At 48.5% G+C, this 17,494-nt stretch overlaps 1 protein-coding gene across 1 annotated transcript in view; it reads left to right on the forward strand.

Annotated features, from left to right (window-relative positions):
* The window catches only part of DHX15 (DEAH-box helicase 15), a 284,488-nt gene that overhangs the window by 110,056 nt on the left and 156,938 nt on the right, over positions 1-17,494 (forward strand). Inside the window, exon 4 of the mRNA XM_029590135.1 lies at positions 87-246. Within this exon, the coding sequence (XP_029445995.1) occupies positions 87-246 (160 nt within the window). The remainder of the gene's footprint in view (positions 1-86; positions 247-17,494) is intronic.

The raw sequence follows: 17,494 nt of genomic DNA on the forward strand, positions 1-17,494 counted from the left end.
TTCAAGAATAGAAGCTAGAAATTGTCCTCTATTGTTTCACAGAGGTTCATTTCTTTGCAGTGAAGCTTTTATTTTCTCTCTTTTAGATATATGACTGATGGCATGTTACTTCGTGAAGCTATGAATGATCCTTTACTGGAGCGATATGGTGTTATCATTCTTGACGAAGCTCATGAAAGGACATTGGCTACTGACATTCTGATGGGTGTTTTAAAGGAAGTTGTAAGGCAAAGAAATGATTTAAAGGTAAGAAATGTATGTTACTGTCCTTGATCATTGTGGTAATAGGAGCCTGGAGACTTCATAAAACAGCAGTCCTGAACAATGCTCATGAATAGCTGGTACTGGAGGAGCTGTTACCGGATCTGGGCAAAGGTGTTGCTGCTGAGGCTAGACAAGCGATACCATTGGGGCTAGGATTCAAGAAGAAAAGAGTGAGGGAAAGAGGAAGGGACTCAGATTGAATGGAAAGGGAAGGAGCAAAAAATGGTAAAATAAAGAAAGGAAAATGAGCAAAAAAATTTGATTAAATAAAAAAACATGCACAAATCAAAACTTATATAGATATGCTTTTCTGCCTTTCCCTCGTCATCGATCTTCAGGCTGAGGACGCCGGGTTTGTTGTCTTTAACCTCGGCTGCAGGGAAGGACCGGGCCGAGCATCAAGGGAAGCCTAAGAAGCATCGGCACTGGTCCCTGTTGATGCATAGTACTGGGCACAGGAATGCACCGGCTTTTGCCATGATGCCCCCGAAGTGGCCCTGTGGTGAGGAGCACCTATCCTCCATCGACGCCGAGGGTCCACTATGGTCCTCACCAGTCCTGGTGCCAGTTGCTGACCCCCCCTTGCAGGTTCGAGGAAGACCTGGCCACCCCTCTTTCCTCCCAGTCAATGTTGGCATCGTCAACATTCGAGGAGGAGTTGGAGTGTCAAGTCCAGCTGGTGGTGGAGCTGGGGCACAGGGCTTCGGTCCTGTGGCACCAATGGCATAGGAGCCAGTTCTGGAGAAGCTCAATGTGCTCATTGATATGTTACCAACCCAGCTGGCATTGATTTCCGGGACAGCACCAGTGCCCAGCGGGGCACAGAGGCCTCCCTCTACCAATACAGTGGTTGTTGCCAGTTCTGAGGAGGAGGAAGCTCCGCTGAGGCCGGTGGAGACGCTGAGGCTTGTAGCCCCCATGTCCAGTTCTACAGGTGCCTGCACATCTGGGCGTAGGCTGAGCACCTAGGGCCCCATCTCCTGTGGCATATAATGAAGATGAGGGTCCTATGACCCCTGGGGGGATGATCAAACTGAGTCCTCCAATGACTCAGATGGTCTCCCACCAGATCCTTCTCCTCCAGATGAGCAAAGGACATCTTTTTTTTAATTTAATACTTTTATTTTTATTATTAAACTTTTGATATGACAGTGCTATTACAATAGCAATATGAATACAGATTACTTCCCCAAAATCCCCCCTCCCTCCCCCACCCTCACCCATTTAGTGGAGCTACAGCTCCTCTCTACAGAATCCAAAAACGTTAAGGCTAGGTAATGGTATCGCCCTTTCGTATCATGAAGTTTACATACCCAATACTTAAGAAAAGCAAACATATTACATTAAAAAAAAATATTGAAATACCAGATAAAAGAAAACACTCTCGCCCAAATTGTTGTGAATCCATACATTTCCCCAAATATCATCTGATCACTAAGCCAATATGAGATTACATTTGAAAAATATATTCCATAAACGGTTTCCAAGATTTAGTAAACGAAGGCATTCTCCCATATCTCGCTGCTGTTAGAGAGGCCAACTTGTAGTATGTATGAAGTTTATCTATGACCTCCAACAACTGCGGTACTTGTTCTGTTTTCCACTTTGTCGCAATCAAAGTACGGGCAGCAATAAGAGCATGAGAACAGAGGCGCTGCTGGGATTTATGTAGGTCATCTGGGTAAACATGCAGCAGGGCCATAATAGCAGTAGCCTGAATAGGCTCATGAAACAGGGCACTCAACCAAGTGAAAAGAATTTCCCAAAAGGTCTGGATTTTCAGACAGGTCCACCAGATATGGAAGTAAGTTCCCTTACTTCCACAGTTGCGCCAGCAAGAGTCCGAGGCCGCCAGATATATCCTATGAATTTTATCTGGGGTGAAATACCATCTATATATCATCTTATAACAATTTTCACGCAGACCAGCTGAAATTGAGCATTTCCTAGCAAAATATAGTATAGCCTCCCAGGTTTGAGAACTCAAGTGCTCTCCCAGATCCACTGCCCATTGTCTCTCGAACGTGCGGATCTCCTGCTTCTCTGGGTAGAGAGCATAATATATTTTAGAAATGGGCCCCTTTATTCTGTCACTATACTGCACCAGAGATTCAAACAACGAGCGACTTGGTCGTAACATTCCCAAAGGGTGCTAGGGGACACCTCCCCTCCAGAATTCAAACGGAAGTAATCCTGTATCTGTTCACTCAGCCTTTGTACAAAATCAGCATTGTGTATTAGGGATTCATTCAACTTCGAGAACCGACTGCCCTCGTCCCGCTCATCTAGATCCATCTCAAGTATAATGGGGGCATGATCAGACCAAGTGATAACATCTATGTCCACCCCCTGAACCTGATTTCCCAATAATTTATCAACCAAAAAATAATCTATTCGTGAATAACTATCATGAGGTGCAGAGAAAAAAGTGTATGACCTTGATTTGGGATATCGGCTTCTTCATATGTCAATCATATTCCAATCAGACATAAAATTGCGCACTAACTTCCTGCCGGATCCAGAAAGCTGAGAGTGCGGTTTAGATGTATCTATGTCCGGTCGAAGCGTAATATTGAGGTCACCCCCTAATATAATTAATCCATCCGCATGTAATGCCAGCGCCCCATGTAGTTCCTTCCAGAAGGACCCTGTATCTCTATTAGGGGCATAAACCATCACTAACGTGAGTTTCTTCAAACCCAACTGGATATTTAAGATCAGGTACCTCCCAAGTAGATCTGCAGCGTGGGAAAATACTCAAATACCAAGTTCTTTGATATCATAATCCCTGCTCCTGAATATTTAGCCTCTGCCCCTCGGGCAGCCAGGAACACATGTGGGAATTCTCTGAACTGTAATAACTGCTCATGTTTGCGCTTTAGGTGGGTTTCCTGAATGAATGCAATATCCGCTTTTTGATATAATAATTCTTTTCGGAGGAGAAAACGCTTTCTAGGAGTGTTTAGGCCTTTAACATTGAGAGATATTATCTTAACCATTATCAATTAGGAAGGGAAACATCGCTATACATGTATGGAAATTTTCCAGCATGTTTTCAAATGGACCTTGGGTATGTAATGGTGCGTGAGAATGCATCCTCGCCTCAATATTATGAAGAGTGCATAATCTGGAACTGCCTAAGTTGAAAAAGTAAGTCGGGTATTCTGTCTCCACTGCCTCCTTCACTTGTACCATAAAGGATTCGCTCACCATCGACTGCGAATCCACCCTTAGGGGGAGTTTCTGATGGACACCGCTACCTTCCTAGTCTCCGCCCCCCACCCTCCGGACCCGTGTGCTTCAAAAATTAGCATAACATTTGCCAAGAACTTAACGCGTCTACCAGTAATACTTTCAAACAGATTAGAACCATCAACAGTGAAACAACGTCATGTGACATAGAAGACTGTATGATCTATACTGAAAAGAAACTCCTAATTGCTCAGCACAGGCTTCAATGTCCTTAAAAGAATTCCAGAGGAGCGATCTGTCACCATCAGCCCTTTTCGGTAACCAGCTTCTCAGATCCAGCTGATTGTCTATAGAGCCGTCCACGGCCCAGCCCCTGTCGTCTCCATCGTAGATCTGCATCCATTGTTACATGTGACGTGGGCCTGGGAGCTGGAGTGAAGTCAAAGCTGATGCCGGCTTGGGTGAAGCATTCGGCAGCCTCTGCTAGCGTTTTAAACCTGTATGAAATACCTTGATGCTGGAAGATCAGAGGAAAGGGAAAGGCCCAACGATAGCGAATCTCTGCACGGCGCAAAACAGTTGTCGCCTCACGCAATAGGGACCTCTTTTGCAGCGTTGAGGGCGCCAAATCGTTGTAGATTGTAATGTCATGATTACGCCATTTCCATTGGGGATGAGCCCGTGCCAGCTTAACAATCTCTTCTTTTTGTTTATAGTGAAGAAATTTAATAATGATGTCCCTGGGCTGGTTATTTCGTTTGGGCCCCAGTGCTCGATGTGCTCGTTCCAAATCTACCTGGACGGTGCGGTCATGCTCCTCTGAGGAGATCCCAAAGCAGGTCCAGAGGTCTTGACAGATGTTCACTGCCATCTGCATGCTATCTGCGTATTGCTCCTCCTCAGGAACTCCTCTAATGCGTATATTAGACCTGCGGGATCGGTTTTCAAGATCTTCTACTTTGTCCCCTAAAGCTTCTAGCTCAGTCGTAAACTGCTTTGTTTGGGCTGACAGAGCCTCCATCTGAATACTTTGCCCATCCGCTCTCCCGTCCAATTCATCCACACGGGAGCCCAGGGCGGCTATGTTTTCTTTCATATTCTCGATGCGTGCTAGAATTTCTGCTTTATGGCTCTGCATATCCGACTGCAGTTCAATAAAACCATCCACGCATTTCATCCCTCGTGGGGAAATCTGAAGCTGTGTCCCCCGGGGCAATCTCCGCGCCCCCTATTCTCACATCAGCTACTTCTTCTCCAGCAATCCTTAGTCCTTGGGAGGACATTGGAGTTGGCCTTGTCTCAGTCACATTTTCTTCCGCTGATTTGCTAAAAGCAAACTGCTTTAAATCTGCTGCTTTTCGGCGTGCGGTCATCCCGCCCCCCGGGTGCTGGAAGCTGTCTCAAAAAGAATTGGTAGATCTGTTATGTACCTTGAAGAATATTTATCTTGAAAGGAATTTAATGAAAAGAGCTCTCTGAAGAAAGTTCAATGGGTCTAGCAGGGCAGAGAAAGATCATGGGAAGAGGGGCGACATAATCCAACATTCAGACGATCATCTCACAGCGGCGTCCATCAGTCCCCCCCCCCCCTTCCAAAACTGCTTTTAACAACTCATGGCAGTTTGGGGCTTGCTGAACAGAGACCCTCTGTCTGGTACCCTCCGGCATCCACTTCCTCCGTTTGTTTTTGAAAGTTTGGGTGTGAGCATGCAGGTATTCCTCTGTATGTATTCTGCCCCACTCAGCCCAACCTTCACAAAGCGGACAGTGACTAAGTTTTCACGGAAGCTTCCTCTTGTTTCTCCTTATAAAGCTGACTGCTGCCAGGCAGATATAGGGATAGTATTGTCTAGCTGCTGGAGTTCACCCGCTCCCTTCGTTTGATCTTGTGTCTGCAGCACCCAGCAACTGTCTCTCTCCCCTCGTCTCCCTCTGACACCTTAAGGATTTTAAGAGGTATATGTCCTCCCTAAGTTGGTAGAGGCGAACATCCGCTGAAGTTAAATAGATTCAGTTCGCGTTGCGGGCAACAGCTATAAGAAATGATAGGGGAGATCGAAGGGGTATGGGCACAATACCCCAGAATTAGTACACCCGCTCTTCCTGTGATGCACGCTGCTGCAGCCACAATGGTGGCACAGTCGTTTGTTCGGGAGATCTCCGTACAACTATTTATGGTATGCAAGTGTTTGCCCCAATAATTGATCACACTGGCTCGCTTACAATGGTTTCCCTATTTCTCACACGCTGCAAAATGGTGGGAGGTAAACCAGGCACCGGAGTCTTCTCCCCTGCTCAGCCTTTTTCTTTCCCTTCCTGGTGACTCTGCGAATGGCGCTGTCAATATGGCTACCGAGGTGGCAAACAAGCCCATGCTGTATCGAGCCCTAGAGTTGCCGACCCCGGGCAGCTATCCCACTTGCCAGGACACGATTTTCCCCCCACTTACTGAGTCCAGACAGGCACTGTACTCATAGTCCAAATTTAAGGAGCAGATCTCGGAAGGTTATCTGGTGTAAGCTTCACAAGGCAGGAGCCCCTCGTTTCAGCTACCGTCTCCGAGTGCAGTGAACAGCTCCCCTCCCGCTTGCTGTTTTATGTTTTTGTTTTTGTTTTTTATTTAATGTAATGTCCCTTCGCGTCTGCCCGGGTTGTCTCCGCGGGAAGCGATTGTGGGAGGCCTACAGCAGCAAATGGCGGTCCTCAGGATAACGGAGCGGTGCCACTCTCCCTCTCAGTTATTCTGTCCTTCCTCAAGTCACCCTCGTGCAGCTAGCGCCACGGTGTCTGGAATGTCGGGGGCTCGATGGGGTCTTATATTCAGTTTCCCCTTTCTCCTGAAATATACCGTGGCTCTCACTCGAAGGGAAGTTAAGGCGGGAGCCTTACTGATGTTAAAGTCTGTTCGCGGCAAGATGGTGATCGGGAGGGAACGGAGGAGACTGCAGCTACTAGCAGCTCTCCCGGCTCGCAGCGATTAATGCTCCTGTTTCCCTTTTCTTTATATTTTTATATGCAGCAATGCTTGCCCAAACCTTTGGTACCTCCGGAAGCCTGAAATTAACTTGTTGTTTAGCGGTGAGAGCAATTCAAGAGAAAACAAGGACCGGAACCTCAGGCACCCGCAGCCATTTCGTCTCGTGGCAAACAGCGCCCCCTCGAGCAAAGGACATCTTTGCCTGAGGACTTAACCTTCGCAAGGTTTGTGAGGATGGTAGCGGAGGCCATAAGGACATGCCATACTGGGTCAGACCAAGGGTCCATCAAGCTCAGCATCCTGTTTCCTACAGTGGCCAATCCAGGCCATTAGAACCTGGCCATCCCATTCCAGCTTTTGACAGCGGAGGATGCCAAAACGAAATGCTTGAGATTCTTCAGTTGTGGAGCCTCCTCAGGTGATTGTGACTATTTCGGTATATGAGATCCTTAAGGAGTTGCAGCTGAGGATTTGGGAACACCCCCTCACAGTTCCTTCCGTTATTAAGGCAGATGGGGTTTACCTCATCCAGAAGGCTGCAGGATTCGATAAGTATCAGCTGCCTCACCAGTCTGTGGTGGTCGAATCTACCCTCAAGAGTACCAAGCTCTCTGATCCATTCCTCGGTGCCCCTGGGGAAGAATCACAGAGCGATGGATGCTCTTGGGAGGAAGGTGTTCCAAAGCGCCATGCTTTATTGCCCGTTTTGCTACCTGCCAGCTCTACATGAGCCGGTAGTCGTGGGACATCTGGAAGCAGGTGTAGGAAGTGGCTGAACAGTTGCCTCAACAGAAGCAAGACACCCTCATGTCGTTGATGTATAAGGGTCTGGAGTGTGGGAAATACAAGGTCCATGCAAACTACGATGGTTTCAAGACGGCATCAAGGCAATCTGCGCCCGCACTGCAGGTCTCAGATCGAAGGTACAGGAATGACTTGCTGAGTCTCTTTGGAAATAGGGTGAGGGACGCTGTGGCCCATCTCTGGGACCATCATGAAACCCTCCAACAACTCTCCGCTAGTATTCTGGACCCGTCCTTTTCCAGGAGGCCGTCGAGGCTGGCGCAAAGAAGTCTTTCTTTGCCAGAGGAAATATTTTCCTCTGCTGCCTTGCTCCCGTCAACACCATTAGAACTCCCGTGGCCGTCCCAGGCAGCAGAGAGCTCCCAAGCCCCAGCTGGCTCCTCAGTCAAATCCGGGAACGGGATTTTGACTGGTCCGCGGGGAGCGTTTACCAGTTGCCCATACCTGGGGCAATGGATCCTCCGGTCGGGGGCAGGCTGTAGTTCTTGCGAACCAGTGGCCCAGTGTAACTTCGGACCTTTGTGTTCTGTCTATGAACCATCAAGGGTACCAATTGAATTTGTTGGTGTCCCGCCAAATTGCTTTCTGTGCCCATATTGGAGGCCGTTAGTGCATCAGGAGGTACTACTAACAGAACTCACCTCCCTTTTAATGGCTAGAGTGGTTGAGCCCAAACCACCAAGGCAAAGAAGGCAGGGATTCTGCGCCAGGTACTTTCTGATTCCAAAGAGAATAGGAGGACTCCATCCTATCCTGGACCTGAGGGCCTTGAACAAGTTTCTAAAAAAAAAAAAAAAAAATGAAAAGTTCCAGATGGTTTCCCTGAGCACCTTGATCCCCCTTTTACAAAAGGGATCGGCTCTGCTCCCTCGACCTAAAGGATGCATATACCCATATTGAGATCTTCCCAGGTCACAGGAAGTATCTCAGGTTCATGGTGGGAAAACAGCACTTCCAGTACCAGGTGTTTTGGTTAGGGCTCGCGTCTGCCGGGTCTTCAGAAAATGCCTAGCCATGGTGGCGGTGCACCTCCGCAAACTGGGAGTGCATGTTTTTCTGTATCTGGACGATTGGCTGGTCAAGAACACATCTCAGGTGGGGGCCATCAGGTCCATGCGTCTCCTTGTGTTGGAGTCACTAGGGTTCATTCTCAACTACCCAAAATCCTATCTCAGCCCGTCATCTCAATTGGAAATCATAGGAGCCCTGCTAGAAGCAGCTCAGGCCAAGGCCTTTCTGCTTCACCAGAAGGCCGTCAGCTTGGTGACCATTGTGGCAGAGGTTCAGCAGAGCCAACAGGTATCAGCCTGCATGTGTTGAGGCGCAACCATCCATGTTACTCCCTTGGCATGCTTGCACATGCACAGAGCCCAATGGACCCTGAGGTCACAGTGGTGCCAAGCGACTCATAGCCTCCAGGATTGCATCCAAGTCACTCCGTCTCTCAGGGACTCCTTGTCCAGGTGGTGGGTACTTTCCCATCTTGAACAGGGGATTTCTTTTCGGAGTCTCCCTACTCAAATTATACTAAACACGGATGCATTTACCCTGGGGTGGGGGGAGCTCATGTGGATGGGCTCGGCACCCAGGGCCTGTGGTCCACTCAGGAACGGTCTTGTCAAATCAACTTCCTGGAGCTCAAGGTGATCAGGTTCGCGCTATGGACTTTCAGAGTTTGGCTGTCCAACAAAGTTGTTCTGATCCAGATCGACAACCAAATAGCTATGTGGTATACCGTATCAACAAGCAGGGAGGCATTGGATCGTACCTTCTCTGCCTGGAAGCAGTCCAGATCTGGTTGTGGGCCCTGTCTCATGGGATGATGGTGCTCAGGACCATGTACCTGGCCAGGATGGTCAAGCCTTCAGACCCAGTCGTCCCTGGACCAGGGGGTAGCGAATCGTATATTTTGCCTCTGGGGGAGCCCGGTCGTAGATCTGTTTATGTCCTTCTGCAACAGGGGACGGTACCTTGGTTCTGCTTTCTGGACAGGGCAGTCAGCAAACCATCCTCAGACACCCTGGGCTGCAGTGTTTGGGGCAAGGGTCTTCTGTACACATATCCTCAGATTCCCTTAGTGGCAAAGAAGCTTCGTGAGGACAGAGGGGACTATGATCCTCATTGCCCTTCATTGGTTGAGAAAGGTCTGGTTTCCACGCCTGCGGGAGTTGTCCATCCGAAAACCGATCAGTCTGGGGTCTTCCCAAATCTCATCATGTAAGATCAGGGTAGGCTGCGGCATCCCAAACTCCAGGTGCTGTTGCTCACAGCCTGGATGTTGAGAGGTTAATCCTGCAGCCCTTTGATTTTTCTGAGGATGTGTTTCTGGTCCTGGTGGGTTTCTAGATAGCCTTCCACTAGAAAGACCTGTGGACTGAGGTGGAGGAGGTTTTCCATGTGATGTGAGCAGAACGCCCTAGATCCATTCTCCTGCCCACGCAAAAACTGCTTGATTACCTTCTACACATGTCAGAGGTTGGCTTAAAAACCAGTTGCATCAGAGTTTTCATTTTAGTGCAATTGTGGTGCATATCACCACGGTGTAGATGGTACACCCATCTCTGTACAACCTATGGTTGTAAGTTTCATGTGGTGCCTGCTTCACTTGAAGCCTCCCCTAAGGTATTCTAATGTGTCTTGGGACCTCAGTGTGGTGTTAGCTCAACTGATGAAAGCTTCTTTTGAGCTGCTGCACAACTCTGACCTGAAGTACCTGACCTGGAAGTTCATATTTTTGGTGGCAATCACTTCAGTGTGCAGAGTCGGTGAGCTCCAGGCCTTAATCAGTCGTCCTGCCAATATTTTTCCCACACCCTATTTGCACCAAAGTGAATGAGCACTGCACAGTTTGGACTGCAAGTGAGCCTTAGCCTTCTCTCTGGAACGGACAGAAGCCCATAGACAGTCCTGTTGCCTTTGCCAAACAGACCATATCCAAATGGCTAGCAGATTGCATCTCTTTCTGTTATGCCCAGGCGGGACTGCATCTTGGGAGTCATGTCAAGGCTCATTCTGTCAGAACCATTGTAGCGTTGGTGGCCCTCTTGCGAGAGCAGTTCCTGAGGAGGAGATCTGCAAGGCTGCGACGTGGCGTTCTCCTCACAAATCCATATCACATTACTGTGTGGATAGGGATGGTCGACGCGACAGGTTCAGCCAGTCTGTCCTTCGGAATCTGTTTAAGGTGTAGAACTCAACTCTCTCAACCTGGGGCCTGTTTGGGTTTATGCAGTTTCCCCCTCTGTTACTTCCGTTGGCACCTGGTTAGGTGTCCGTTGGACCCCTTTTGTGTTGTGGAGAAGCCCGAAGTTAGAGGACTACAATCCTGCTTGTCCTTGGAGAAATCAGAGTTGCTTACCTGTAACAGGTGTTCTCCAAGGACAGCAAGATTTTAGTTCTCAAGAAACCCGCATGCAACCCCATGGAGTTGGGTTTCCCCTTTTTATTTTTAATTGTAATTCTATGTTACGAGACTGAAGAGGGGTGCCACATGGACATAAGAACATGCCATACTGAGTCAGACCAAGGGTCCATCAAGCCCAGCATCCTGTTTCCAACAGTGGCCAATCCAGGCCATAAGAACCTGGCAAGTACCCAAAAACTAAGTCTATTCCATGTTACCGTTGCTAGTAATAGCAGTGGCTATTTTCTAAGTCAACTTAATAGCAGGTAATGGACTTCTCCAAGAACTTATCCAATCCTTTTTTAAACACAGCTATACTAACTGCACTAACCACATTCTCTGGCAACAAATTCCAGAGTTTAATTGTGCGTTGAGTAAAAAGAGAACTTTCTCCAATTAGTTTTACATGTGCCACATGCTAACTTATTGGAGTGCCCCCTAGTCTTTCTATTATCCAAAAGAGTAAATAACTGATTCACATCTACCCGTTCTAGACCTCTCATGATTTTAAACACCTCTATCATATCTCCCCTCAGCCGTCTCTTCTCCAAGCTGAAAAGTCCTAACCTCTTTAGTCTTTCCTCATAGGGAGCTGTTCCATTCCCCTTATCATTTCTCTGTACCTTCTCCATCGCAATTATATCTTTTTTGAGATGCGGTGACCAGAATTGTACACAGTATTCAAGGTGCGGTCTCACCATGGAGCGATACAGAGGCATTATGACATTTTCCGTTTTATTCACCATTCCCTTTCTAATAATTCCCAACATTCTGTTTGCTTTTTTGACTGCCGTAGCACACTGAACCGACGATTTCAATGTGTTATCCACTATGACGCCTAGATCTCTTTCTCGGCTTGTAGCACCTAATATGTTACATGGGCAACCAAAACAAAAAAGGTTTGGATAAGTTCTTGGAGGAAAAGTCCATTAACGGCTATTAATCAAGTTTACTTAAGGAATAGCCACTGCTATTAATTTCATCAGTAGCATGGGATCTTCTTGGTGTTTGGGTAATTGCCAGGTTCTTGTGGCCTGGTTTGACCTCTGTTGGAAACAGGATGCTGGGCTTCATGGACCCTTGGTCTGACACAGCATGGCAATTTCTTATGTTCTTATGGACGCGTGGTATAGGCCATGGTGGGCATGCTTAGTGTGCCTCGTCAAAGTTGACATAAGTTTTCCGCATCAGGGCTCCATCTGAAATCACCCATGTGGGGCGACTAATGTCCTGTCCTTGAAGAACAGCTGTTCCATATAAGCAACTCTAAGTGCTGTCTACCTAATGACGTGCTTAACTGAAGTAGGACATAGAGAATATCCCTTGAATATTGAAAATTATGGCCTATTTTCTTAGCTAATGGATAGGTGGTTCCAGAACCAGTGGGTTATGCACCTCTACCAGCAGATGGAGACGAAGGAAAGCTGACCTCACGGTATATATTCCCCTGCAGTGACATCAGCCCGCCAGTATTCTCCATCTCCAACAGATGGTGGACATGTATCTGCCTACTGCGGATTGCTTAAAAATGTTTTCAAAGGAGAAAGATTTATTCGCCCTGCTCTCATGTGTTGCTACCTTTTGGGCCCTTGCTCAGTTGAGAATTCCTGAGGTGAAGTCTTTCGAGCCCTTCCTCAGATGAGTGCCTTGGTCCAGTTGCTGGTTTTTCAGCCAGTGTGGACTTTGCTATAAGAAAAAAAAAAACCCAGCTGGAAGGCAAGTGGATGCAGGAAGTGAGTGTGGCAGTGAAGGTCCTTGCCCTCTTTCCCTGCAGCTGGAAACCGACCTTGTATCCAGCCAGGACGGCTTGAGCCCAGGTAAAGAGTAATAAAAAAAAAAAAAAAAAGGAGCAGGGGAATTTTGTAGGGAATCCTTTCCCCTCCAGTCTCTGTGCTCGGCATGCCGATTAGACATTTGTTCCCGCCTTCAGGGGAGCGTAGGGGATGTGGAGCAGTCTGGCATGTTGAACAGCCTTTCGGCTAGACTCCCCGCTCTCAGACTTGTCTTGTTTGCCACGTTGTAGGCTGCAGCAGCATTTTCGCGTATTATCTGCGCATAAGACCCTCTTTAGTTACTTTGGTGCACCTGGTTGTGCGTCCATTTATGTGCCTAGTTGGACACACAGGAGTGCCTACTAGTGCGCTCAGTTGTGCGTGTTCACACAAGCAGGCACTTTTGCACACTGTCTGAAGCGTCCTGGTGAGAGCTTAGTTTTTGCACTTCTCAAGGCTCTGTCTTGAGCGCCTAGTTTTTTGCAACATGAATACAGCTGGGCGCACTTTTATCAGATGCCTTTTGGGGCGTATTGACAGACTGATGGCACCCTTAGCAAAGAAGCCTAAGCGACTTGCCCTTTGTGTTGCTTGTCATATTCGGGCATCCCCAGTTTGGCATTCCCTCTAACTTTGGTCAGCACAATTTGGAGGCTCAAGCAGATTTGCCTCCATTTGATTTTACTAAACCCGGTTCTTCCCAGCCTGATGCAGGAAATGAAAACTGACAGAAGTGTCTCCTGATTTTGGGGCTCCCCTAACTGGTTCATCAGCAGGGGAAGGTAGCTCAGTGGGCACAGGTCTGATGCCCCCTGGTTTTGGCATGTATCCATCTGCCTTTTCTTGGATATACTTTTTTCAAAGACTGTAGTCTTTTCTTCAGGCTTGGCCACGGCCAATCTTAACAGGTCAGGATCGCAGGCTGTGGATTCCCGCATGCCTGGTGCTGCAGGTAAGCGTCTTGAGTATGCCTAGATCTGCTGTGGATCTCCCTGATAGGGACTCAGATGGCATGAATGATGAAGCCGATCCTTACTTCCTGGAGGATGGGGAAATTCCTCTGGGTTTGGAGCCGTATAGAACTATGTTGCATTTTCCTAGTGTGTAGCTAGATGGACACAGGACTAATGGGTTATGTGCTCCCCTGCTTAGCAGATGGAGACAGAGTCAAGTTTCAAGACTGACATCACCCTAGATATACCCCTGCAGTGACCTCAGCCATTCAGTATCTCTCCGTCTCCTAGCAAATGTGAATGTGCTACCCCCGCACCAGAAGTGATGTTTAGCAGGATTGCAGCACTAATTGGACAAAGTAGTTCAAAATCTTACCTCTAAATTGGGAGAAAGATCAAGCCCTGCTCTCCTGCGGTGATACCTAAGGGAACCTTCCCCAGTTGAGAATTCCTGAGGCGATTTCCGAAATCCCTCCCTTGATCCGGTAGCCGGTTCCCATAGTGGACTTTGCTGTTGAAGCAGCTGAAAGGGCTTAAGCCCTCTCCCCCCGCAGCCAGAGTCCGTCCCTGTACTCAGCCGGTAAGCGCTGAGCCCAGGTAAGTAGAGAAGAACGCCTTTCCAGAAACATGGAAGGGCTTTGGTAAGTCTTTTCCTCGGTCTCCTTGCTCAGTGCGCCATACCAACGACATTCCTGATACCGTTAGGGCTAGGGAAGGGGGTTTCTGAGTGGGTTGAGTGCCCCCCCCCCCCCCCCCCCCGATGAGTTAGGCCCCGCTTCAGGCTCAGTGGGCACTCCCATGTGGCAGGTTGCGGTGGCGACATCTTGTGCGCGATATGTTGCAGCGCCATTTTCCTCCATTGTCCGTTGGTAAGTGTAATGCGGGCCGGCCCTTTGTGCGCCTAACTCACGCCCATCTGTGTGCTTATCCGTGAGCATAACTACACTCACAACCGGCCGCTGAGATTTACGCACGTGCCGAGGCGGGTCTGTGCGCGCTCGAGAGGCACTATCCAGGTGAACATACAAGCTACAGAGTATTATGGCCCCGGCAGTAAAGAAGCTCAAGCAACACTCCCTTTGTGCCACCTGCTATATTAGGGCTGCGCAGTCTGACCTGAAATCCTCCCTATGTCAGCACTGTGAGGAAGTCCAGAGAGGGCTGGACTCTCAGAACTTTTCCAAGTCTGGCCCCTCCCAGTCAGAGGCCGGGTCAGCCATGACATTATCTGGTAGCACCCTGGACCCGAGCAATTCCGGGGCTGAGTCCTCCCCAGGAGAGGGCACTTCAGCGACATCTACCCTAGTTCCTCCTGGGCTAAATATGGACTCAGTGGCCTAATCTTGGTTGGAATTCTTTCAGGGCCTACAAGCCTTTATTCAGGCACAGTTGGCTACTGCCCCTGCCCAGTCCGAGCCCCAGCTGCGAAGGTCTCGTATTATTCGCATGCCTCGGGACATGCCTTGCCTCATGAAGGGTATCCCTGACAAGGGACCCAGACACCACAGATGACAAAGGGGATGCGGACTTATTAGAATCCAGGTTTGGAGCCATACCGGACCATGCTTCGATTTTTCCATACTGAAGAATTATAGGCCTTCGTCTCACAGACCTTGAAGACTCTGGGAGTTCCTGGCATGGACCCTATGTCGGAACCAAAGAAGAAGCCCATCCTGGTGTCTCTACAGAAAGCCTCTTGCTATTTCCCAATGCTGGAAGCCATCCAGTAGTTGATTGACCTGGAATGGGATGCCCTAGAAGCCAGTTTTAAAGGAGGTCGGGCCTTGGAGGCCTTATACCCTCTGGATCTGGCAGCCAAAGAACACCTGCGTTTCCCGAAAGTGGGTGCCCTGGTCTGTGCCGTCTCAAAGCAAATAACTATCCCATTAGAGGGAGGAGTGGCCTTGAAGGATGCTCATGATAGGTGGTTGGAATACATCCTTAAGCAAGCCTTCGACGTAACAGCGATGACATTGCAGATCGCTTTCTGTTGTGCCCTGGTGGCTCGTTTGTGTCTGCTTCTCTCTCGAGAGAGGCAGATAGCTCAGAGGCGTATACCAGAGAGGTGATTGAGCCCGCCACGGCCTACCTAGCGGATGCAAGCTCAAACCTAGTGCGCATTTCGGCCAGAGGGGTAGCCTCAGTGGATGGCAGCCAGAAGACAGCTATGGTTGTGAAATTGGTCAGCGGATGAGGCCTCTAAGGCGAACCTCACAAAGATGCCCTTTAAGGCAAGCTAGCTTCGTCTCTGCGCACAAAAGAAACAGCCTCAGCCCATCAATTCCTAATGTTGCTGGGCCACATGGCTTCCACGGTCCACGTCACTCCTAAGGCCAGACTGGCCATGAGAATAACTCAATGGATTTTGAAATCTCAATGGCTCCAAGCCACTCAACCTCTTTCATACCAGATTCATGTAACCCACCAGCTAGGTCTATCGCTTCCCTGGTGGACAAACAAAGCCAACTTGCTGACAGGTCTACCCTTCCAGCAACCAATTCCACAAGTGACCTTAACCACAGACGCATCCAACTTGGGTTGGGGAGCTCATGTGAACAATCTTCAAACTCAAGGTACTAGCTCAAAGCAACGTTTCAGATCAACCTCCTAGAGCTTCGAGCTATACGTTATGCTCTATATGCATTCAAGGACTGCCTTTCACACAAGACTGTTCTCATACAAACGGACAACACAGTTGCATTGTGGTACTTAAATAAGCAGGGCAGCACAGGCTCTTATCTTCTCTGCCAAGAAGCTGCACAGATCTGGACTTGGGCCCTTGCACACTCCATGCATCTCCGGGCCACTTATCTAGCAGGCATACAGAATGTGCTAGCAGTTCGCCTCAGTTGACAGTTCCATCCCTACGAGTAATTGCTACTAGAAAGATCCTGGATCCTGTGGTAATGAGGAGTATCTTCCAGCGTGGGGTCAACCAACAATCGACCTCTTTGCATCCGAACTGAATCACAAACTGGACAAATTCTGCTCCCTGCACAGGCAACAAAGCAAGTTAGCCAGGGACGTCTTCGCTCGCCCCGGAACACAGGCCTCCTATACGCGTATCCCCCGATAACGCTGATAGCCAAAACTCTCGTGAAACTACAACAGGATAAAGAGTCAATGATACTCATAGCCCCATATTGGCCTCGACAAGTATGGTTTCCCATGCTTCTCGACCTCTCCATCTGAGAACCAATTCGCCTGGGCACAGCGCCCACTCTCATAACTCAGAACCACAGCATGTTACTCCACCCGAACCTTCAGACCCTATCCCTCACAGCCTGGATGTTGAAAGCCTGATCCTACAACCGCTCAATCTTTTATCTAAGTTTCTCAAGTGCTTGTAGCTTCACGAAAGCCTTCCACATGAAAATCCTTTCTTTCTAAGTGGAAAAGATTTACCATGTGATGCATGCAAAAAGGTGTCGACCCCTTTTCCTGCCCCACTCCATCTCTGTTAGACTATCTGTGGCATCTTTCAGACTCTGGTCTCCAGACTTCCTCAGTACGAGTACACCTCAGTGTCATCTCAGCATACCACACGGGAATAGGGGATGCCCCTTAACAGCACAACCCGTTGTGAGTCTGTTTTTGAGGGGCTTACTACAACTTAAGGCCCTCTCTACGGCCACCAGTTACTGAATGGGACCTAAATGTAGTACTTACAAGGCTCATGCGTTCCCCATTTGAGCCTTTACACTCCTGCGATGTTAAGTTTCTTACTTGGAAAGTTCTCTTTCTAGTAGCAATTACATCTGCTCGAAGGGTTAGTGAGTTACAAGCACTTGTCACATACTCACCCTATACAAAGTTCCTCCATGACCGAGTGGTCCTTCGTACTCACCCTAAATTCCTTCCAAAGGTGGTAACCGACTTTCACCTGAATCAGTCTATAGTCTTGCCCATCTTTTTCCCCAAGGCCTCACTTTCACCAGGGCAAGAAGGTTTTACACTCCTTGGACTGTAAATGTGCATTTGAATTCCATAGAAAATGCACTTGCAGTCCATAGAAAATCCACCCAACTCTTTGTTTCTTTTGACAGAAACAAACTGGGAGTTGCAGTGGGCAAACACTCTCTCCAACTGGCTAGCAGACTATCGAATTCTGCTATGACAAAGCAGGCCT

Source organism: Rhinatrema bivittatum, chromosome 1, assembly GCF_901001135.1.
Source record: "Rhinatrema bivittatum chromosome 1, aRhiBiv1.1, whole genome shotgun sequence".
Classification (NCBI taxonomy): Eukaryota; Metazoa; Chordata; class Amphibia; order Gymnophiona; family Rhinatrematidae; genus Rhinatrema; species Rhinatrema bivittatum.